General features: G+C 43.9%; 1 protein-coding gene across 1 annotated transcript in view; it reads right to left on the bottom strand.

Moving 5' to 3' along the window:
• Window positions 1-18,743: 18,743 nt before the first annotated feature.
• GRPR (gastrin releasing peptide receptor) overlaps window positions 18,744-24,979 on the bottom strand; it is a 35,653-nt gene continuing 29,417 nt past the window's right edge. Inside the window, exons 2-3 of the mRNA XM_004476669.5 lie at window positions 21,443-21,794; window positions 18,744-19,952 (exon numbers count right to left, since the gene is read on the bottom strand). Of these exons, the coding sequence (XP_004476726.1) occupies window positions 19,563-19,952; window positions 21,443-21,794 (742 nt within the window). The 3' untranslated portion in view covers window positions 18,744-19,562. The remainder of the gene's footprint in view (window positions 19,953-21,442; window positions 21,795-24,979) is intronic.

Below are 24,979 nucleotides of genomic sequence, written 5' to 3'. Positions count from 1 at the left end.
GGGGACGGGGTTTTGCACAGCGCCCTCTTGTGGACGGGCTCCCTCGTTAGCGCTCAGGGGTCTCATCTGCAGGTCCTTTCGGTCCTCGGTCTCCCCCCCCCCAACACACACACAGAACTGGGGCCGTTTCCACGAGACTAAGATCCCCCCTTCCTGTAGAGACCGTCCAGGGGAAGGATAGGGACAAAGACTCAAGACAGAAGAGGTAGACCTTAGACCCCGACGTGCCCGTTCCCGTGACCCCTAAGGCAGGGGGGGCGGTGCTCCCCTGACAGCCCTGTCTCGGGCTCTCCAGGCCTGAGAGCTTCCCTTTCCTTTGGGGGGTAAGTCTCCCCACTCCTCCTGCCTGGGGTCCTCATCTACGCTCCTCTCTCTCTCTTTGAAATAAAGACTTTATTAAAGGGATCTCAACTGGTGGCGCAGTTTATGTAAAGCTGGTGCTTCCACACTTGGGGGGGACCTTGCTCCCGTCTCTCTGATGCAAAGCTTCCTGGGAAAGGCCCCATCGCTCCCGACTCTTGACCACTCTCCCTCCTGCCCAGGGTGCAGATGACAGGTTATGTCCCAGGACTGCTGTGAGATGGGCCAGGACAGGAGCGGGGTAGGGTGGGGGGCTAGTGGGGAGAGTCGCCCATCACTGCCTCCCTCCTCACTCCTCACCAGCCAGACTTAGGTTCTACTACAAGTTGGCTTCTAAGAGATCAACTTTCTACAGGGAATGGGCGGAGCCAGGCGGGTTTGTGAGCCCCGGGCCCTTGGCGGCTGGGTGACACTGTGTAAGGTAGAGGATCATATTGTCACCAAGTAGTAGCTTCCTTTTCCTTATTCATATATCTTCTTGATTGCTCTGGCTGCGGATGCCAGAGATTCCTTATGGGGTCGTGGGGAGAAGAGTGAGTTAAGAGGCACAAGTCTGCCTCGGCCTGGGAGGAGTGGAATGTTGGGGGCAGAGTTTGCTTCTAAATAAGCAATCTTTGGGGCTTATCGTGAAATGCTCCCCTTTTGGTTTTTACATGGCTTTCCTCAGCTTACTTGCCAATTCGAATGCATCACATGCATCAGTGCTTACAGGCTGGGGTCCGGGGGCCTTTTTCTCTTGTCTAGTGTGGGGTAATTTTTTAATGATGGTTAATTATGTCACCACTACTGGGTGCTGCTCATCAGCATACTTTCCCACAGTCGGAGCTCGTACATTGGACAGCTACCTCCCATAGACACCGGCCTTGATGCAAATGCTCGCACCGTATTACCCTTCTCAAGCCGCTCACCAGCCCGCAGCCAGGGAGAAGGATATCGAGGCACAACTGGGAAAATTAGTCCTGGCGTGGGAATGCATATCAGTGTTGATGGGTGACTCTGTGCGTCACAAATGGAGGTCGCTTGACAGTTCTATTGGAAGTGGTATACAGGTAAATATTCATAGGTGCTTAAAAGGCAGACTTGATGGGCTAATTCATTCCCTGCTTCTCTTTGGCTACCCATGCTCCAGGCCGTGGTTGTGAGCGACAGATAACCTAGGGCTCCAGAAAGGGAATTTTGTGTTTTCCGCATTGATTCAGGCCCTGAAATAGGCAAAATATAAGTAAGAGAAGGGAAGGAGGGAGGGAGGGAGTAGAGAAGTAAGGAAGGAGGGAGGGAGAGACAGAAAGAAAGAGAGAGAGAAAAACAGGAAAGGTTCCCATGCCCAGAGAACTTTATTAGTCTCATGCAGGGGTCAGGAAACTACAGCTCCCAGGTGAAATCCAGCATCTGTTTTTGCAAATACAGATTTATGAGAACACAGCCATATTCAGCAAGTATTTTCTATGGTTGCTTTCATTCTGCAGGGGCAGAATTGAGTAGTCGTGGTGGAGACTGGATGGCATTACTTTCTGGCCCTTGACAGAAAATGTTTGTCAACCCCTTTCCTGGGGGAAAACCCAGCATTCATACATCAAAATATAATTCAAGGCAGCATAGGATAAAAGCCAGGACCCTTAGAGAAAGAATAATCGATTGCATGGTGAGAATGAACAGGACGCTGGGTTGATCTGGGTGAGCAGTCCTGCAAGGCTAATGTCATGGGATCTTGCACTGCCAGTCCAGGGACACTAGGGGACTTTGCCACTCTAGGTGGCCTGAGCTTGTGTTCACCACATGGGCTACACCAGAAAAGGGATTCCAAGGCCCTCGACCCAGAATGCCTCGGGGAACGTGTAGACGCTACTGGACGGCAGAGAGATGGTACAGGGCCCTAAAATGAATTTCATCACAGCAAACGATGTCCTAGGTCAGTGACCACAAACTTAATATGCATAAGAATCACTCAGTGATCTGTTAAAGTGCTGATTATAATGACGTAGGAGGCACAACTTGTGCATTTCTAATCAGCTCTCAGGTGATGTCAACACAGCTGGTCCAGGGACCACACTTTGAGCACGAGGTCCTCAGTGATTCCCCAAGGCTGGGCACAGCAACGTAGACTGTTCCAGAGCACACTGGAGAGTCAGAGCTAGTTCAGTCCATCTGAGAAGCACCGAGGACCACTGGACTGTTGTGGAAGGCAGGAAGGGGCAGTGGGGAAAAGCTCTGAGAAGTCAACATTCACGTGTGATCTGGAGCAAAACCCTTGATCTCTTGGACCTGGCTGGGGGGTAGATCAGAAACTCATTTTTATAATATTGAACACAGTGCAGTTCGTAGCAGAGGGATAGGAGACCCTTGACAAATGCTAGCCCACCTCTTTTGTATTAGAACCCGCAGTTTACCAATATTGTGCCCAATGAATGGAAAATTCTCTCCCTGGCAGGCTGCAGGACGGACCTGTGTGGATTGGCCCTCCTCCCCAGCAGAAGGGCCTGAGAAACCTCTGTTCACCTCCCCCCGTGTCGTCTCCATGCCAATGAATCTTCTTCATTCTCCTAAAGGCTGATGGCCATTTGGAAACAGAAATCATGCAAGTTTCTTTTCAATTCCTCGTTTGTGAAATGTGAGGGTGTGTCTGGGCATCCTCTGGGGTGTCTTCCAACTCCAACAATCCAATGGTTCTAAGACAATGTTAAGCTTTTTATATTACTGTCTGTGCAGGAATAGTGCTTGCCTTTCTGACACTGTAGGCAGCGTGCTTCCAAAGAGCAGGTCCCAGCTTTCTAATAGGAAATGTCCCCTGGGCTTTGGGTGCCGCTCTGAGCAATTAAAACGGATCAACCTTAAATGTCATTTGACCTTTTTATGCCTGGTTGTCTCTGACACTTTAGTTTTAGTCTGTCCATCTTTCCACCTACCTCAGGAAATCTATAGATACAGGGTCTAGCATGGGCACACTGATGAATGATTCACTTTTAGCTATTTAAAGTGATGACACTTGCGGAGACGCTTTACAGTTTAACTGCAGTCAGTACGGGCCGCCCATCGAGTGAGTGGGGTGTATGGCAGGGGAAGTGGTGGGAGATCTGCAGAGAAGAGAGCTTTCTTCCAAGATGGCACCATGGAGGTGGTTGCACTCATGCCCACATTTGGGGGCCCCTTCCCATGGCTGTCAGCATGGCGTGTGAAGAATTTGCTGACTGCATCCGCTGACTGCATCCAACCCTGGGGTTAGCTCTTCTAACCTGGGGTGCAGGGAGATTCGACAGCCTCTGTTTGCATCCACTGTGCCTGGGTCACTCCATTGCTGTCAGCCTCCTTCCTTTACAACTTTGGGATTGTGGGCGTCTCTCTTACTCCCTTACCGTTGCTGTTGAATATTTTAAATATTCCCAAAAACTTGAGCACTGGCTAAGCCAACGAGTGCACCAGCTTCACAAGAATGGCATTGGTGAAAAAGGAGAAAGAATTTGTTCCCTGACAATTAGCCCTGTAGGAATGGATGAAACAATTCATGAACTAAATGCCAACCATCCTCGCTGTCTTTGGAAATTCAACCTTAGAATCTATTAACGTTTCTACATAGACACACACACAGACTCTCCTAGAGGGAAAGAAAGAAAAGGTAGACTTCAGTCAAGTGGTAGGGTAGACAGCCTGAATTTTCAGCTAAATTTTCTTGTTTCAATTCATAATTCTCAAGGGTTTTCCTGCTCTGTGATGTTTAGGATTATCACTGAAAGCAGTGGCTCTTAAACCTCAGTATTCAAACCCTAAAGAGAGCAATTTGGAATAACTGTTACAAAGATAAAGTTATATGCATTGTGTTTCTGCCATTTCACACTTAGGATTTTTTTCTACAGCGACTCCAGGTCATGCAAGAAACAATCTCTGTTCTTCATTGCAGCAGGGATCATGATAGCAAAAAATTGGAAACAACTTACGTGTCCATCAGTGGGGGCCTGGGTAAAGAAATCAGGGACTGCTCTGCTAATTCTAAGAAAGAATTAGGACACACTTTATATACTGACCGGGAAAGACGTCCAAGATAGTGAAGTAAGCAAGGGGCTAAACAGTGTATACAGTAGACTACCATTTCTGTAACATGGTGGTGAATGCAGGAAAAATACCTATTTGTATTTACTTGTCTATGCGTAAATATGTGCAGCAGTCCACGCAAGAAACTGATAACTGCCACCAGTTAGACGGGGGTAAAGAGGAGAGGGAACAGTGGCAGCAGAGTGACTTTTCACAGAATACCTTTCTATTTTGAACCATGAGAATGGCTTAGTTAAATACATATTTTAAAAATGAAATAAAACACTCCAAATCTCTACTGTTCTGAAGAATCACCCAAGGTGCTTGTTATAAAAATGCAGCCTTTTGCGTGTGTGTGAACCTGTAACTTATCTAATGCAGGTTTTCAGGCCATTCTCCCGGGAGTCCTAAGTCAATGGGGGACTGGAGGAATCCGCATTTTGCAGCAAGCAGGATTCTGGATGATTCAGCTGTGGGTAGGTCCAAGGAACTCAGGAACCGTGGGGCAGCAGCCAAGGATAACTTTTATGCAACAGCGTTTGTTTTTTATTTAACAGTAAATACATGGATCTGTCCATTGCATAAATTCTGCTTTATCATATTAAGGAATAAAACCCATTTCTTCTCTTCTACAACGTAAATAATCAGCTTAGCACAGAGCATTTAACAATGCCACACAGATTGCCATATATCGTGATAGAGGCATTTGATGACATTTCTTCAAAAAGAAGAATTCAATTGAAGAGCACGCTTCACAGATAATTCTACAAGGCCACATGTTGAAGTTTGCACATTTAAAAGGAGGTGAATCACTCATATTAATACTGGGAATTTTTTATGAATAATTCATTATTCTGAGGAGCCTAGGCAAAGCCAAGCCAAGACATTATTTATGCTGAGGACCACACCTGGAACTTGTTCCAAATTACTTAACACAGAGCACATTTTTTAATGCAATAAATATTTACAGTTAATAGTAATGAGCACATTTATAATTTACAAAACATGAGTATAATATTTAAAACAGCACACAGAATGACATGGAGTTTGGTGCCATGTATTTTTATACCCCACTGCACGATTGTTTCAATAAATTTCATTGCACAAAACTCTGCTGACTTGAAGACAAGGGAGGTCATATTTGAATCAGTTAAGCCTAAATTACAGATACAATTTCTTTTTCAAAGAAAATTAGCTCGACTTTCTTAATGTTGTACGAGTAGTATCCAAATCAATAGCTACAATTGAAGCAAAGTGATGAGAACATTTGGATTCACAGCAGGCCCAAATGATAGAATGTGCCTTAAACATTGGCATCCGGAGTTACACCAAAATGTTCACGCTTGTCTGGGAATTAATGACGTCTTGAATGAACGGGTTTTACTGGACGTTCAAATGATCCTTTTTCAAGGCCACAAAATTAGGTAAGCCCGACCCTGTCATTGCATGCCTCTCTCTGGGAGTGAATTTCAGATTTGGAATAAAAGGAAAGTAATCTCATCTTCTAGAATCGTGGGCTCAGAGAGGGTCATGTCTGAGTTTGTAACAGGGCACTCAGATACCTAAATCCATGCTGAGCTCCTACCTGCCCCCTTAGTCCAGCGGCTACTTCCCTCCTCATGCCTCTTCACGTTGCCCGGGGCCTCAGCCTCCAGGAAACCAGCCATTGCCATGTCTTAGTCTTTATGGGGGTTCTGGGGAGCTGTGGGGAAAGGGTGGTTCCACCTCTTCCCAACGCTTTTTTCCTCCAATTAATCTGAATTCAAAGAAGCTTACCTGGATGGACTGTTCTCGCTTGGGTCCTCTTTTTTTGCACCTGGCCCTTGCCAAGACTTTCCTCTCCTGGTTTAGACAGAGAACCAGATGGGAAAAGTTCCCTGAGATTCTGGTTGAAACTGAATTGTGTCTCTGGGGACAAGTGAACCACGGAACCTCCCTGCCCATCCAATATATGCTGCATTTCAGCCTCTGTTTGTGAGTCTTAACCTACATACTTGGAATCATCTTCAAAGACCTTTGTGCATATTTATTTTTATTTATTTCTAGTTTTTATTAGAGAAATTGTGAGCTCACAAAGCAATCATGCATCATGGGCAGAATTCCCACACCTCAGCCCTCCATCAATGCCTTGCATTGTTGTGGAACATTTGTTACAGACTGGGAAAGCACATCATCAGACTATTGCCATTAACTGTGGTCCAGAGCTTACATTGGATATATTTTTCCATACACCCCCTAAGATTAACACCATGTATTAGTATTGTACATTTGTTATAGTTCATGAGAGAACACTCTCATATTTATACTGTTAACTACAACCACAGTCCATCTTCCACCCCATGGTTCACTGGTATATAGTCCCATGACTTGTACGATCTATCCAAAGTGTACACTCAGTGGCTCTCACTTTCATGAGAGTTGTGCAGTCATCACCTCAGTAAATGTTCGAACGTTTTCCTTAGTAAAAAAATTAAAAATCCCATATGCCCCTATTATTGACCATTAGTGTTGCTAGAGTACCTTCTTTGACATTGATGCAAGAATATTACAATATTACTAACTATAGTCCATAAGTTACATTAATTGTATTTTACCCATGCATCACTGTATACTTACCACCTTGTAATAGTGATGTACATTTCTTCTAGTTCATACATGAATATTCTTGTATTTGTACTATTAACCGCAATCCTCATCCACCTGCAGGCTCACTATATTATTCAGTCCCTAGATTATTCCCGAGCTTTCTTTCAATTGACAGTACATCCCTAAGTTTCCCCTTTAAGCCACAATCTTGTTTATAAGCCAGTCATGTTAGTTATAGTCACTATGGTATGTTACCATCAATTCTATCCAGTTCTACACTTGTAAAGTCAAGCTAATTAAAAATTCTACATACAATGAGCCAATACAATATTTGTCCTTTTGTGTCAGCTTATTTCTCATAGCATCATGTTCACAAGGTTCATCCGTGTTTTCATATGTGTCCCAATTTCGTTTCTTCTTACACCAGCATAGTATTCCATCAATGTATATACTACATTTTGTTTATCCATTCATTGGTTGATGGGCACTTGTGTTGATTCCCATCTTTTGGTAATTGGGAATAATGCTGCTATGAACATGGATGTGCAAATGTCTATTTGTGACACTGTTTTCAGTTCTTCTGCATTTATTCCTAGTAGAGGGATTGCCAGATCATACGGCAATTCTGTATTTAGCTTCCTGAGGAACTACCAAACTGCCTTCCACAGAGGTTGCACCATTCTACATTCCCACCAACAGTGAAAGAATATTCCTATTTCTCCACATCCTCCCCAGCACTTGTTTCCTCTTTTGTTTTTTAATAATGGCCATTCTATGAGGTGTGAAATGATATTTCGTTATAGTTTTGATTTGCATTTCCCGAATAACTAATGATATTGAACATTTTTCCATGTGCTTGTTCACCATTTGTTTACCTTTGGAGAAATGTCTGTATAAGTCTTTCACATTTTTAAATTGGATCGCTTGCTCTTTTATTGTTGAGTCGTATGATCTCTTTAACTAGAATGGAACTCAAACACTTATGAGATATGTGGTTTCCAAATATTTCCTTCCACTGAGTGGGCTGCCTTTTCACCTTCTTGATAAAGTCCTTTGAATCACAAAAGAGTTTAAGTTTGAGAAGGTCCCATTTATTCCTTTTTTCTTTGGTTGCTTGTGCTTTCAGTATAAGGTTTAAGAAACCACTGTCTACCATCAGGTCTTGAAGAAGTTTCCCTATAGTTTCTTCTAGGAACTTTATGGTTATGGAATTTATATTTTGGTCTTTGATCCATTTTGAGTTAATTTTTGTATAAGGTAAGAGATAGGGACCCTCTTTCTTTTCGATATGGAGTTCCAGTTCTTCTGGTACCATTTGTTGAATAGACTGTTCTGCCGTAGTTGGTGGGCTTGACAGCCTTTTCAAAAATCACTTAACCCTAGATGTAAGAATCTGTTTCTGAACCATCAGTTAGGTTCCATTGATCTATGTGTCTATCTTTGTGCTAGTACCATGCTCTTTTTAACTATTGTAGCTAGGTAATGTGATTTAAAATCCAGAAATGAGAGTCGTCCAAATTCATTCCTCCTTTTGAAAAGATGTTTCTGGCTATTCGGGGCCCCTTACCGTATCAAATAAATTTGCTAATTGTGTTTTCCAGTTCTTTAAAAAATGGTGAGATTTTTGTCAAGATAGCATTAAATCTGTATATCAATTTGGGTAGAATTGACATCTTATTGATATTAGTCTTCTAATTCTTGAATGTGGAATGTTCTTCCATTTATTTAGGTCTTGTATGATTTCTTTTAGCAGTGCATTGTAAATTTCTGAATAGAGATCGTTTACATCCTTGGTTAAGTTTATTCCTAAATATTTGTTTCTTTTAGTTGCTATTTTAAATGGAGTTTTTCCCTGAATTCCTCCTCAGATGGCTCATTAGTCGTGTATAAAAACACCACTGATTTTTGTATATTAATCTTGTATCCTGCCACTCTGCTGAGCTTATTTATTAGCTCCAGTAGTTTGTTGTAATCTTTTCAGTACTTTCTAGGTATAGGTTCATACCATCTGTGAGTAACAAAAGTTTTGCTTCTTCCTTTCTAATTTGCACATCTTTTATTTCTTTTTCTGCTCTAGCTAGAACACCTATCATAATATTGAACAACAGTGGTGACAGTGGGCATCTTTGTCTTGTTCTCCATCTCAAAGGTAAATCTTTCAGTCTTTCAACATTGAGTACAATGTTAGCTGTGGGTTTTTCATTTATGCCCTTCATTATGTTGAGAAAGCGTCCTTCAATTCCTATCTTTTGGAGTGTTTTTATCAAGAAAGAAATGCTAGATTTTGTCAAATGCCTTTTCTGCATCAATGAAGATGATCATGTTATTTTTATTCTTCAATTTACCAATGTGATGTTTTGCACTGTGTGAATTTCTTGTGTTGAACCACCCTTGCATGCCTGGTATAAAACCCACTTTATCGTGATGAATAATAATGCTTTTAATGTGTTGCTGGATTCAATTAGCAAGTTGTTGAGAATTTTTGCATCTATTATCATTAGGGAAATGTGTCATAATTTTCCTTTTTCATAATATCTTTGTTTGGCTTTGGTATGAGGGTGATGTTGGCTTTATAGAGTGAGTTTGGTAGCATTCCTTCGTGTTCAATTTTTTGGAAGAGTTAGAGTAAGATAGGTATTAAATCTTCTTCGAATGCTTGGTAGAATTCACCTGTGAAGCCATCTAGTCCAAGGCTTTTCATTTTGGGGAATTTTTGATGACTGTTTGAATCTCTTTATGGTGATTGTTTTCTTGCGGTCTTCTATTCCTTCTAGGGTCAGTGTAGTTTGTATGTTCCTAAGAAGTTGTCTATTGCATCTATATTGTCTAGTTTATTGGTGTACTGTTGTTATAGTATCATCTTACAATCTCTTTTATATCTGTGGGGTCAGTAGATATGTCCCCATTTCACTTCTCATTTTATTTATTTGCATCTTCTCTCATTTTTTCTTTGTTAGACTAGCTACGAGTCTGTCAATTTTTTGCTCTTAAAGAACCAAATATTAGTTTTGTTAATTCTTTGTTGTTGTTCTCAATTTGACTTATTTTTGCTCTGATCTTTGTTGTTTCATTCTTTCTGCTTGCTTTGGTAATAGTTTGCTGTTCTTTTCTAGTTCTTCCAGACATATAGCTAGGTTTTTTATTTTACCTCTTTCTTCTTTTTTAATATAAGTATTAAGGGCTATAAATTTCCCTCTCAGCACTGCCTTTGCTATATTCCCTAGGTGTTTTTTTTTTCTGCCTGGTTGCATCATCATCTTTTTGGTGGATTGCTTCTCTGTGAGGGGGCCTGCACCTCTCTGCACTGTGCAGCAGCCTGCACCTGATTGTCCAGGTCTGGGATGCCTTTTCTTTTTTTTATCAGGAGGTCCTGGGAATCAAACCCAGGTCCTCCATATGGCAAATGGGAGCTCAATTGCTTGAGCCACAGCTACTTCCTCCCATAGGTTTTGATACATTGTGCTTACATATTCATTTGTCTCAAGATATTTATTTCTCTTGCAATTTCTTCTTTGACCCACTGATTATTTAAGAGTGTGTTGTTTAATCTCTCTCTATATATGTGTTTTTCCCTTTCTCTGGCTGTTGTTGATTTCTAGCTTTCCGTTATGATCAGAGAAAGTGCTTTGTATAATTTTGATCTTTTAAAATTTACTGAGATCTGTTTTGTGACCCAACATATGGTCTATTCTGGAGAAAGATCCATGAGCACTTTAGAAGAATGTCTATCCTGCTATTTTGGCATGCAGTGTTCTATATATGTCTGTTAGGTTTAGTTCATTTATCATATTATTCAGGTTCTCCATTTCTTTAGAGATCCTCCAACAAGACATTCTATTTGATGATGAGGGTATGTACCAAATTGTCCAACTATTATTGTAGAGACATCTATTTCTCTCTTCAGTTTTGCCAGTGTTCACCTCATGTAGTTTGGGGCACCCTGGTTAGGTGCATATAAGTTATGATTGTTATTTCTTCCTGGTTAATTGCCCCTTTTATTAATATACAATGTCCTTCCATGTCTCTAATAATGGCTTTGCTTTTAAAGTCTATTTCATACACTATAAGTATAGTTACTCCAGCTTTTTTTGGTTACTGCATGCTTGGAATATCTTTTTTCAGCCTCTCATTTTCAATTTCTATGTATCCTTGTGTTTAAGGTGAGTCGAGTCTCGTAGACAGCATATAGATGGCTCATATTTTCTTATCCATTCAGCCAGTCCATGTCTTTTGATTGGGGAGTTTAATCCATTAACATTCCATGTTATTACTGTAAAGGCAGTTCTTCACCCATTTTGACCTTTGGATTTTATCTGTCATATTTTATTTTTACCACTCTTTTTACACTTTTAGCTACTTTTACTAATAAAAACTTCATTTCTGGACTCTCTTCCAAGCCTCTCTTCTGTCTTTTCTTTTCAGGCCATAACACCTGTTTTAGTTTTTCCTGTAAAGCCAGTCTCTTGGTTACAAACTCCATTTCTGTTTATCTATGAATATTCTAAACTAGCCCTCATTTTTGAAAGACAATCTTGCCAAGTATTAGATTCTTCGCTTTCAGTTTTTCTCTTGCAGTATCTCAAATATATCCTACAACTGCCTTCTTGCCTCCATGGTTTCTGATGAGAAGTCAGCAGTTAATCTTATTGGGCACCCCTTGTATGTGATGCATTGCTTTTCTCTTGCTGCTCTCAGGATTCTCTATCTTTGGCATTTAACATTCTGATTGGTATGTGTCTCAGAGTAGGTGTTTTCAGATTTATTTAATGGGAGTACCTTGTGCTTCTTGGACACAGATATCTATGTCCTTCAATAGGGTTGGGAAATTTTCTACCATTATTACTTCAAATACTCCTTCTTCCCCTTTTCCCTTCTCTTCTTCTGTGACACACATGACATGTATGCTTGCATGTCTCTTGCTATCATTTAGTTCCCTGGGACCTTGTTCAATTTTTTCCATTTTTTTTTCTTTATCTGTACATTTGTATGTTTGCTTTTGGAGGCCCTGTCTTCAAACTCACTGATCCTTTCTTCTGTCTCTTCAAATCTGCTGTCATATGCCTTCTGTGTATGTTTAATTTCATTTATTGTGACTTTCATTCCCATAATGCTATTTTTCTATGTATGCCTTCAAATTCTTCTTTGTGCTCACCCAGGGTTTTCTTTTTTTCTCTCTCTCTTTCATTCTTTTTCTTTATTTTCTTTTAAATGTTACATTAAAAAAATATGAGGTCCCCATATACCCCTCATCCCCCTTACCCCACTCCTCCCACATCAACAACCTCTTCCATCGTCACGGCACATTCACTGCACCTGGTAGATACATTTTGGAGCACTGCTGCACCACATGGATAGTGGTCTACATTGTAGTCTACATGCTCCCCCAGTCCACACTGCTGCACCACATGGATAGTGGTCTACATTGTAGTCTACACGCTCCCCCAGTCCACCCAGTGGACCATGGCAGGACACACAATGTCCAACATCTGTCCCTGCAGCACCACCCAGGACAACTCCAAATCCTGAAAATGCCCCCACATCATTTCTCTTCTTCCCTCTCCCTACGATCAGAGCTACTGTTGCCACCTTCTCCACAATAATTTCTCCCCAGGGTCTTCTCAATATCCCTAATTTCTTTAGCCCTCTCACTGAATTTATTAAGGACATTTATTTGGACATCTGTAATTAGTTGTCTCAACTCCATGCCCCTTCCTCCCCTGCCTAGGGCAGGGATGGAGCCTCAGGTGTGGGCCAAAAACCAAGTTGTGTGGGTCAAAACTGACCACAGTTGCCCAGATAGACTGATGAAGCACTGGCCCGCCTTCTTCCCTGCTAGGGTTGGGGATGAAGCCATAGTTATGCGCAACAGTCTTGTCCTTATAGGCCAAAGGCAAATGCAGGTACCTGGAGAGGCTGAGGAAGCACTACCCCTCCTCCTGCTCTGTCAGAGTTGGGGATGGAGCCACAGATGTGTCCAGCAGTCTAGTCCATGCAAGGCTGAAGGCACCTGTAGTTGCCTAGAGAGGTTGGGGGAAACACCCTTCTCCCTCCTATCCTGTGGGGGGGAGGGCATGGAGCCACAGGTGCCCAACATTCTAGTCTGTGTGGGCTGAAAGTGCCTGCAGTTTCCCAGAGAGGCTGGTGCAGATCCCTCCAGCTTCCTCCCTGCAAGAAGTGGGGTTGGAGCCTAGGCTAGGACAGCAATCTGAGCTGGGTGGAAAGAAACCAGTCCCTACTGTTGCTGTGATTTTCAATTAGCTCTGCTTCCCCTCATGCCAGGGGTGGAGTTAAAATGGAGACTCAAACTTTAGTTATTCTTAGAATTGGACTTTAGCCAGCCAAATTTACTAATCAGTAGCTGAAGTCAGTGCTCAACCATCTCTTCCTCCCTCATTTTTGGGAAATGGAACTTCCAACTCCAGCCGGGGAATAGTTCTTCAAGCATCTTGCACTGTCAATGGGGTTGGGCACCAACCTCCCTGGCATGGAGTGCCCTACTCATGAATCTTTACTGCAGATGGGCAGTCTCCTCCTTCTGTCTTCCATAGATGTTGCAGGATTCTCTTCTGGTCTCCTGGGCCCCCCAAACCTGTGCTTTAGATAGCTCTCGGTGATTACTAACTGCCCTGTAGGATGAGCTGACTCTTGGAGCTCCTTACTCTGCTTCCATCTTGCCCCTCCATTACCTCCTGTATATATATTTTTACTCTATCACTAGTTTAGGCCTTTGGACAAAATCTAGAGTAGGGAAGAAGGCTTTGTATTATGTATGGTGAACTTAATTTCTCACATGGCCTGGTTTTGGGAAGCCATGCTGAGCAGTGGGACAGACCAGGACTTCAGAGAGACCCAGATGCAAATGTTAATTTTGCAATTTAACTGTCCCATGTGATCTTGGACTCATTATGGAATTTCCCCTAACTGCAGCCTCATCATCTGAGCATTTTTGTTGAGATTGACATAAATGTGCCCAGTAGTGCCCTTCGCACAATGCCAGTGCTTGGTGATGTTGAGTCCCTTCCTTTCTAGCCCTCGCAAGAACTACTCCATTCAATTTCAGACAAATTCAGGATTCAGAGAAAATCCAAGTGCTGGCCATTGGTCAAGTGGCTACAGCAACGTTGTCCTCCTAAGTGTGCTGTGTTTCACGGCCTGTGGTTTTACTCCCATCAGTCCTGTCCTTCCTTGTCATCACCCTCCACTTTGTTGTGACATGGAGTATTGTTCCTGCTAATATGCCTCTCCTGGGGCAGCCAACAATGACCTCATTCATCTTCTGGTGCCAAGTCACTTTGGGGCAACAGAATATCCTAGAAAATGGGGAAGCAAGGATCTGCTTTGCCCTTCAGTATCATAGAACATGCCATGAGAATGAAGCATGGTTAATTCACGGAGGACCCAAATTAAATCAGATAAAGCCGAGCCATATGAAATCATCTTTTTGCAAGTCAACTATGGCCCAATATTGGCAGTTTCATGTATGTAAGCCTCATGGGTCTTTTAATCTAATAGTAGATGGTCGATAGTTAGTGAATTTGACATTTATAAATTTCCACAGTAAAGAACGTAAAGTAGCAAACTGGCCAGCAGGGAAGTCTTGGATTAAATGAAGCAATGAGTATAAAAGCGATTTATAGACTGTGAACACTAGGTAAAGGCAAAGTATTTTTTTATTTTGGCTATATCATCCACATAGAATATTCTAACCCAGGGGTTCTTAAATGTAATACATGTACATCGTTGGAACTTGTTGTAAATTTAGATAAATTCCGTTGAATGCATTTCTAATGTGAGGTTTCACAAGACAAAAGTCTGTTTTTGGTATGCTTTTGGTCGATTGCTCTGGATATATCAAGTTGGAGTTTATGATTAGTGCCTGCCCCTGCCCCTCTATACCCCCACCCCCACCAAAGGGCATCTTTGAAGGGGAAATCCAGTATCCATGTGGAATCTAAGCCCCCTATTGACATAGATGTGGAATGGACACAACCAATCCAAGGTCCACAGGATGGAGGAATACAGTAAGGATTAGAGTGGACTTACTGATATTCTATTCATGAACTATTGTGGTTAGTAATCAAGAAAATGTGGCATTGGTGTGGAAAAAGTGACCATGGTGGCTGCTGGGTGCGGGGAATGGGAGGAAGAGATGAGATGTGGAGGCATTTTCGGGACTTGGAGTTGTCCTGGGTGGTGCTGCAGGGACAACTACCAGACATTGTAGATCCTCCCATGGCCCACTGGATGGAACGTGGGAAAGTGTGGGCTATGATGTGGACCATTGACCATGAGATGCAGCGATGCCCAGAGATGTATTCACCAAATGCAATGGATGCCATGATGATGGGGGAGAGTGTTGCTGTGGGGGGAGTGGTTGGATGGGGGGGTGAATGGGGACCTCATATTTTTGAATGTAATATTTTTTAAAAATGAATTAAAAAATTAAATTAAAAATAATAAAAGTAATGGAGAAAGTAAAAAAAAAAGTTATTGGGTGTTTGCATTGGGGGGGGCAGTGCAGGGGCAGTGGGAGCAGTGACTCTCCAGATACAGAATAAAGTGAGAGCTTGTTAAGACTTGGTTTAATTGAAGAGCTCGCACAAAGCCTGGTCCCAGAAGAGTGAAGAGTTCCTTTGTTTTCAGCTGTCAATCTGTTTCATGCAAATGCTGCCAAATAGCAGACAAATGCTCGAAATGTGTTCCGTTCCTCCCAACAGCCCAGGGCTAATTGGAAGCTACTCTGTAACCAGGCTTCTCTAGGGGTGTGGATGTGAAGGCCATAAATTGTGAGAAAGTTTGCAACCCGCCCATCCCCGCCCCAAGACAAGTGTGTGTCCTATTCATTCAGTTTCCCAGGGAAGTGGCTTCTATCTGCCTTCTGGGAAAAGCGATTTAGCCACCTTGTAGTCCACAGATTGAGGATGCCATCTAACTTGAAGTCCCCAAACAAAGCTAATCTCTGTTACCAGAAGCTATTTGGTGCATGGCAAGACTCTGAAACCGATAAATCTATTGCTACCTTTGGCATAAACAAGTACTTTCTAACTCAAGGATGCCTGTGTGCTACAGGCAAGTTCATTGATTTCTGTTCATTGTGCATGTCCATTAACAAGCTGAGCTTGGTTCATCTACAGCAGTTTCTAAAAAGTTTATTTACCTAGGGGTTCTCCGTCCTCCACGATGAAACCAAATTGGGGTGGGGGTGAGCCAAGAAGGAAAGCCAGGGCTTGTAATGAGCTGGAGTGAGCGCAGCCAGAAGGACAGGGTTCATCCAACCACGTTTATGGGGAATCCTCAACTCAACGAGAGGAGGAGGGGATGGGGTGCTCTCCTCCCGAGTTGGCACCAAGCAGGGAGGATCATCTTACTGCCGAATGTCACCGTTAACAGCAGCGGCACCTTTCCTGCCAGCAGCAACCGTTGAGGGGAAGATCGCTTTGTTGATTGCTTAATATATCACTGTTGAGCTGCCTGCCTCAGGGAGGCTCAATTTAAGATAGATTGAAAGGTAGTGTCTGTCAATTGAATAAACACAGATGGTTTTCCACAGCAAAAATTGATTTTTTTTCCCTCGCCAAAGACATAAGCACTAAACGTGATTATCTTTGGAAGCCAGGCGTGAAATGTCTCAGCTCCAGCCCCTGCTGCACTCGGCCTTGGCAGATAGGTGATATAACACCCACGTGGTGGCTTGGTTCCCTCTCGCCATGATTTTAGGTTCTTGAAGTGCAACGAGGATTTGACTTCCCTAGAGAAGGGCCCGACTAAGTCCTTCCCTGTCTGTGACAACCCATCAGTTCGTTTACAAAATAGTTTTACCCGTCCTAAGTCCCTGGCTGGCAAAATCCTCCTCTATCCCTTTTATTTAAGAGGTTCCCAAGAGCAATAAGATTTGCCCAAGGACACAGCTGGACCTAGACCTTGATCTCCTCCCTCTGTGTCCAGAAGTGAGGAAGGATACCAGACATAATCGATGCCACAATGTTCAGAGAGGTTTAAACAAGCCAGGCCTGGCCTCTAGAAGGCTGTACACCTTAGCAACTAACTATGCATGAAGCAATTTCTGCTCCAAGGCTTTGAAGCAAGCCTAAGGGAGAAACTGGAAGCCAAGGTAACAACTGTGGGAAGCCTGTTCAAGTTAACAAGCGCACGGAGGCTGAAGTGGGGGAAGGAGGAGGTGTCCCTTCTGAACAACGAGGGGGCTGAGCAGGACATTTTCTTACGTCTCTCACAAGTTTAATCCCCAAATGTAGCAAGCTAATAGAACACCATTCATACAAATGGTGCCATGGAGGCCCTGGAAGCAATAGAATATTCAGTTTCCTTTCATACCCTTCATATGCATGTGAACATCGAAAGGCAATTGAAGAGATTTCCAAAGAGTTGTTGTTGCAAGCATAGCTAGCAGAAGTGGGACAACCCTGAGCAAGTAGGCTACATAAATGCTTTAAAGACAGGATTAGAAACAATGAAGAGACTCAGAGAATTTTAGAGGTAGAGGGGGCTCTAGCACTGTCCTCTCATCCTAGAGATGAAAAAAAAAAAGGACCCAGAGAGGGGAAATTGATAGTCAAGGTCATACAGCTAAAGGCAGAGTTGGGGTGTCGAGCTAGAAATCTGGGTTCTTTCCCCTATACCACCTATCTTATTTTCAAACTGTGTAACTTAATTATGGGCCGCCAGGAGAGCCGGTGTGTACAGTGCATAAGAACATGTAGCAGGCGGAGGTGAAGAGGCTTTGCTCCAGCTAATACAGCTGTGAACACGGAGCTTTACAACTGTCTTGAACCTAATTCTGAAAGCTCTGCTGACATTTTATAATTTGTCCGATTATACATTTTGAAGTGACATGAAACCTTTAAAATTTGAAAGGGTCTTTAAAGTGAATACTTCCTCAGATCAAGAAGCAAAACTCTTTTCATGTGTGCCATGTGGTAAAAAGAGTTGACTGTGCCACCTCCCCTGGAGAGAGAAAACCAGAACTAAGGTTATTTTGAGATGGAAGGGATACACATCAGGGCACATTGTCAGAATTTGGATTTATCTAAAAGTGGGTGTTATGGGAGGACTTGTAACCCCTAAAAGGATCTGTTGACGCTCTAAGCCCCTATATCTCAGAATGGGACCTTATTTGGAAATAGGGTCATTGCAGACGGAATGAGTTACAACGAGGTCACACTGGAGTAGTGTGGGCCCTTAACCCCCTATGACTGCTGTCCTTCTATGAAGGGGAGACAGCACACAGGCAGACACAAGAGAAGATGGCCACGTGTGGAGGGAGGCAGAGACTGAAGTGCTGCAGCTGCAAGCTCAGCAACCAAGGGATTGGTGGCCACTGCCAGAAGCTAAAAAGGCAAGGAAGGATTCTCCCCTGCAGGTTTCCAATGGACCTTGCTGACACCTTGATTTCAGACTTTCAGCTTCCAGAACTGTGAGATAATACATTTCCATTGTTTTAAGCCACCAGGTTGGGGGTTATTTGTTCCTGCAGCCCTAGGTGACTAAGACAGTGGGTTGGCATGTTTGTAATTGGTCAGAATTGGCCTGTCCTCAAGTCAGGGAAAATTTGTTTCAGGGTTTCTAAAATAAGGTAGTCAAGCTGCTTAGAGTCAACTTTCCTCACTTAGAAAAATATTTCCGCCCGTCTTTCTCTGCACGTGGGCCATTTTCTAAGTACTCTTCTTCAGTAGAAATAAAATAGGTGTGTGGCTGTTTTTCAATCAGTTCCTAAAGTTAAGCACCCTGGAACTTTCTCATACATATTCAGACAGAAATCCATATTACTAGAAATTTAATAAAGGGGTTCTTTAAAATTCTCAAGGCAAAGCAAACATTAAGTACAAGCAGTTTTCATATTTCATATTTCCAATTGAATATGATCCCTTCCTTCTCATGTATTGGAGGAACTGCTTCAATGTTGCAGGCAAGAATGACCAAATCTAAGTATTAAAATTATGTACTGAGTGTTCCCCTGATGTCCTCAGTAACATCTTTTAAAAAATCAAATCAGAGCACAGGGCTTTGTTTTTCATTCAGGTGGCTTTCAGGGGTATAATTTAGGGTACGGTTTGTCTTGCACACCACTGGCTTTTCATGTCAGCAGTGGAAATAAAAGTTGGTCCTTGGTTTCTGGATTATAGCTAGCCCTGAAAAATGAGACAGATTATGTTTTAAAAGCACTAGTTTCTGCTTAAAGAAATGGCGGGGTAAAGTCTTTCACAAAGCAGTTATGCAAAATACCACGTCTCTTCTCTATCAACCTGACTTTTCACGGATTTTCCATGACTTCAATGGCCATGGTTGTATATCCGGCCTTGACACTTAAAGTAAGAATTCCCACTTTGTTCCTTTTTCTAAAGAAGGGTAAGTTTGTCCTGTATCAGAACAGGCATTCACAGGTTGAAAGGCAAAACATAAACCTAGGGAGCACATTTGAAACACAATAGTGATCCATTTGCTTACCCCCCACACACACACACACCATTCGTGAGCCTTCCAAAGGGTCTTTGGAGGGCACAGGGACAACAAGAGATGTGAGGGGCCAGCCTCAACGCAAAGCCAGGGATCTCCGGGGGGCAGAGACGAGGATCAGACTAGACATACCCCTCGTGACAGATGTTGCCATTGATGAGGCTGAAGGTGGCCACGGAGGGGTTGGTGTGCTTGAACGAGGTCATGCAGGTGGTGCTTCTGCCCGTGCTGGGTGAGCGGGACATCAAGCCAGGCCGGCAGCAGAGGAGTTGGGTGTTGAACTGTTTCCTGAAACTCTTGCTCAGCAGGTAGAGGGCAAAGGGGTTCACACAGGAGTTGGCGAAGGCCAGGAGGCGGGCACAGATGCTGGTGATGAAGTGGAGCATGGAGGTGTCCACCTGGGAGTAGTGGTAGGAGCGGTACAGGTAGATGACGTGGTTGGGCAGCCAGCAGAAGGCAAAGAGGCCCACGAACACCAGCACTGTCTTGGCAAGTCGCTTCCGGGATTCCATCTAAGGAGAGAGCCACACGGAGAGAGACGGACCAAGGGGCAGTGTCAGAGAGATGCAGAGAGACAAAGATGCAGACAGAGAAAGAGACAGGGAAACAGCGTCAGGCAAACAGAGGGATGGACTCACAAGGCCACAGACAAAAAGTCCAATTGGAGAGCACAAGAGAGAACCAGAGAAGACGTGAGAAGCACAAGAGAAACGGAAAAAGAGTCAGACTCTCCGAGATGGAGGAGCCAGGAAACAGAAACCATGAGGCAGAATTCAGTTAGAAGACGCCTCTGAGAACGGATCTTTAGACAAAGTTGATTACACGCTTGAATGGATTGCACAATGAAATTCTAGCAGGTGCCCTCTTTTTCCACAGGAGAACGTAGGTGTGGTTTATCAGCCAGGCGACTTCACATTTCTCTTTGCTCCTCGGTTAATAATTTCTGATTCCCTCTGATGCTTAAAGCAGCAGCTAGCTGTGTTCTTCCCCACTGGCCAAGGCAAGATAACTCCCTATTATTATTATTATTATTTTAAATTTCTAGTTATTTCTGAATAGGCCTTCACTAACTCCTCAGACGAAATGGGCTGAGCAACCCCGTTCGTTCCCAACTCTCTGCCATCACAAGGGAGACGTGTTTCTCGTTAAATAACCTGGGCGGGGGGCAAGAGATGTTCACTAATGGGAGGTCTTTGGTGGAGGGAGACCGTTTCGCTGTGAACGGCCACTCTCCCCCACAGCTGGGGTGAACTCTACAGAGTGACACCTCTCGCTGAGCAAGCGAGGCATTTAAATGGGGTGGGGGGTGTCTTTCTGACTACCCCTGAGCTAGGCAAGGGGAACTCACAAAAAGCAGAAAGCCAGAGACCCTGGTTTCTACCATTACCACCTCAGGGATGAAATTATGGGGGGGCGGTTGGAGGTGGGCAAGGGATTATGAGGCGTAGGGCAGGCCCAGAGACCTCCGGTGTCCCGGCCCCTCAATTCTTCATGTGCGTGCACTCTTGTAATCCTCCAATGGGGGACCGTTATCCTGCATTACAGAAAAGCGAGTTGAGGTGCAGGGAGGGGCGGCAGGTAAGTGGCAAAGCCTGGGTTGGAATCCAAATCAGTGTGAGTCTGTCTTAATCCAGCTGCTTGTTTTGCTTCCATCAACCTCCTTTTCCTACCCCCACTGCTGGTAACCGTCTTCCTATCTAAATGGTAGGATGGGGGTCTAAGAAAGCCACATTCCTAGGAGCTTGAACGTCCCAAACCCCACCCCCAGACAGTTCTCAGAAAGAGGCCCACACTTCAGATCTTTTAGGTCTCAACCGCTCCCCATTTAGGTCTTTAGCAAGAGAACAAAATGATAAAGAAAACCTGAATTCCTGGCCGCAGGTAACCGACCTCCTCTAATTGCAGAATCAGGCACCTAAATACTGCCCTTGTCAGTGGGGTCTCAAAGAAATGCAAGGGGCCAGGTCCCCAAAGAGGAAATGAACCGATCCTTAACACCCACCTGCTTCTTGACGTGTACGTTGCCTTCCACGGGCAGATTGTAAGCGCTCTGGATGAGGTTTCTGGCAATGAAATAGTAGTAGACGGAGATGATGGACAGTGGGATGATGTAGAAGACCAGGAAGGAAGCCATGGAGTGGATTTTGGGGTGCAGCTCATTGGAGTGCGGGTACGGGGCACAGCTAATGAAGGTCTGGTTGGTGCTTTCCTCGTGGAAGGGATGCAGGTCAGAAAACACGGCCTCTGGGATGGCCAGCAGCATGGAGATGACCCAGATCAGGGCGGCTTTGAGGCAGATCTTCATCAGGGCGTGAGATGCCTGGATATCCATTGGCCTGACGATGGCTTTGTACCTGGTGCGGGAAAGAAGGGACATTCTGCGTAAGCTGCCCACTGTGGTGATGGAGGCCAGGGCCCGGGCTAGGGTGAGGCAAACGAGGCGCCAGGGATGCAGAACAAGGAGCCGTTTGCCCTCTGCTCTGCGCCAGTGCCGATGCTGAACTGGCACGGACCTGAAAATGAGCTCCCGCCTTGCCTCACTCTAGTCCTGGCCTTGATGGAGGCCTCCCCCTTCTCCAGCAGTGACATTCTGCCCAAATTCTCTCTTGATTTTAAGGATCTTTCTCAGAAAAAGAAAGGCCTCCCTTCCTTCATCTTAATTCACAAAGCATCTTGCTGCTCAAAGAAGGACTCAGGGACAAAGTGGTCTTTTTTTTGGCAAAGCCTTCATTTTCAGTATTCAAATACAGCTCAGGGAACAGCTTGAGTCACTGGATATTTTTAATATACCCCGTTACGTTTTCGAAGGAGGCAGAACAGTGGCCCACTGAAGAAGTTATACCCAGGAGCCTTCCAGCAGTCTTCAAATCCGTCTTCCCTTTCCCCCTGCGCACTTCCCACCTCATCTTCTATCACAGGTTCCTTCCTGGTTTGTGTGCTGGTTGTGCTCCTGTCTTGGGTTGGGTGCTCTGGGAAGCAGGCACTGAAATAGAGTCAGGAGTGCAAAAGGATTCCTGGGGGGTTATGCCTGGGAAGGGAAAAAGGGAGGAAGCAGGATTGGGCTGAGGTTGCTGTCACATTTGATGCAGACCTGATAAAGTCTCCATGAGCTACAGTGACCAACTGTCCTGGTTTGCATGGAACTTTCCAGATCTTAGCACTGAAAGTGCTGCATTTGGGGAAACCCCTCACTGTTGGCAAATCAAGATCCAGTGGGACATCTGGGGGCAAAGATTGCCCAGTGGACGAGTCCTATCCTGGGTAGAAAGGGCCAGGCCCTTTTGCCACCACCTTGCTTAGGTATTGGCTGAGGGGCACCTCCAAAAGAGTGTGACCTCAGCTACTAGCTGGCTCAGTTATTGGGTGGGTGGGGTGGGGGGCCTGAAACAGAGCCTGAGGAGCTGCTAGCTGGAGGTGGCCAGGTTGCCACGTTCCCCACAGCGGCACAGCGAGCCTCTTCCTGACGGCGGGGCTAGGCAGCATATCTGTGTAGCTTCCACAGTCTCCCATACACGGCCTAGTACAGTGGGTTGCACACCTGGCTTGGGTGCATGTGTCTGCAAACCAACTAGAGGATGAGCCTCTGCTGGGCAGAGTGTGCATTTCTATCTTGGCATCCCCCAGCAATATGCCTTGCACACGCTCCATGTACATTTGTCCAAAGTCACATGAGCTGCTACAGTGTGGACGTCAGTTTGAGGGGAGGTTTTTATTCCTGGAAATGCTGTGCCAAAACCGGATCCTACCTATGACACTCTATCGCGGACATCAGTGATTGAGAAGCACTTATTGCCTGCTCCTCAGCTTCCCATGGTGAGAGACTTCCGGAGGGTTCCCGCTCATGGCCAGGCCTTCTTCCTCACTCACTTTTCTCTTCCTTCCAGGGAAGGGGGGTTGAGTTATTCAGTAGTGAGTTGGGGAAAAAGAACCCAGCATATGCTTTGGACTCAGGGAAGTCTGTGGTTGTCCAAGTGGCCCCAGTAAGGGGAATGTTATGTCTGATACGGACAGAAAGTGTATGCAAGCTTCTTGTTGCTGCAGACCTAAGGCACATTCTCCAAACAGGTTTACCAGTCATAAAACCAATGATTTTTATCACCATCTGATTTCTTTGAAAAGAAAAAAATCTCTATCTCCCTGTTCTAAACTCAGGTAGGGGAGACAGGAATGTTATTTATTGGGTACCCCCCAAACTCAGGATAATACCATAGTCCTGCATCAGTGTACCTGGGCTGGCTTTTCCATCCATAATGTGTATTAGTTCATTCTAAGCAATTATAAAGAACACGTAACATTTCAAAGGAAGTTTTTTCTTCTAGTATCTTCTCCAATCACTCATCAATTCAAACCATTTTATTCCTGGGTTGGAATGTAGGCAAGGAATTAATATATCTAATTAATGTTATGTGAACATCTTCAGTCTAAGATGTATATGACTAAATATATTTCTAATGAATTGATTAGAGCCAGAAGGATGGTTATGACTTTTATCTGTATTTTCTGGCAGAAAATACAGTCGTAAGTGCTGTTAACTTTCCAAGTAAAGGTGATTGATTCACTCATGCATGAGTCAGAAACCAGATGGAACAGCTTTCCCCTTCCTTTCTTCGGAGTCTTGTACCCCTGTGAGAAAAATAATTCAAATCTAAATCTAATTAAACCTCTAGCTCTGTGTACCCATTTTCAGAAAATATGGGGATAAAAGAATCTGTTGAATGGTGTTATGAGGATACAATCAACTAAATCTGGAATTGGAAAATTCCCCAGGAATAATGACCCCATTTTTTCAACCAATGCTTGGCTTAAACAAAAAAAAAGCAGAGAGAATGGTTACAGACCAACTGAGATGTGGAAGACATGTCAACTAAATGGAATGTATGGGCTTCTTTTGGATTTGGGTTCAAACCAACTAACCATAAAAATTTATTTTTGAGACTATATATTGAGATTGAACACAGATGCAGTGCTAGTGATATCAAGGGATTTTTTTTTCATGTCTCAGGTGTGATAATGGTATTGTGGTTATGTGCATTTTAAAAGACTTTGTCCACTAAAGATACACACTAAAATATTGGCTAGTAGAATAATATAATGTCAGAGATTTGTTTTAAAATATTCATATATATTCATATATTACATATACAAGTAAAGTAAGTAAAAATGCATTGCAAATAATATTCTGTTATGAACTATTCATAACATATCAATGAAATGAAAGAAACCCCTTTTACCAAGCTCTTGCCTTGTTTTAAGCAGAGAATGCTATCTACATTATCTCATTTATGTTCCAGACAACCCCTATTGGTAAATGCTATTATCCCCATTCTACAAGTGGGAAGTTGAAGTTTAAAAGAGGTGGTGGAGGGAAACGGACTTTGGCCCAGTGGTTAGGGCGTCCGTCTACCATATGGGAGGTCCGCGGTTCAAACCCCGGGCCTCCTTGACCCGTGTGGAGCTGGCCATGCGGAGTGCTGATGCGCGCAAGGAGTGCCGTGCCACGCAAGGGTGTCCCCCGCGTGGGGGAGCCCCACGCGCAAGG

This window comes from Dasypus novemcinctus, chromosome X, assembly GCF_030445035.2.
Source record: "Dasypus novemcinctus isolate mDasNov1 chromosome X, mDasNov1.1.hap2, whole genome shotgun sequence".
Taxonomy (NCBI): domain Eukaryota; kingdom Metazoa; phylum Chordata; class Mammalia; order Cingulata; family Dasypodidae; genus Dasypus; species Dasypus novemcinctus.
Note: the sequence above shows the minus strand (reverse complement) of the source record. Positions and strands in the feature narration are given on the sequence as shown.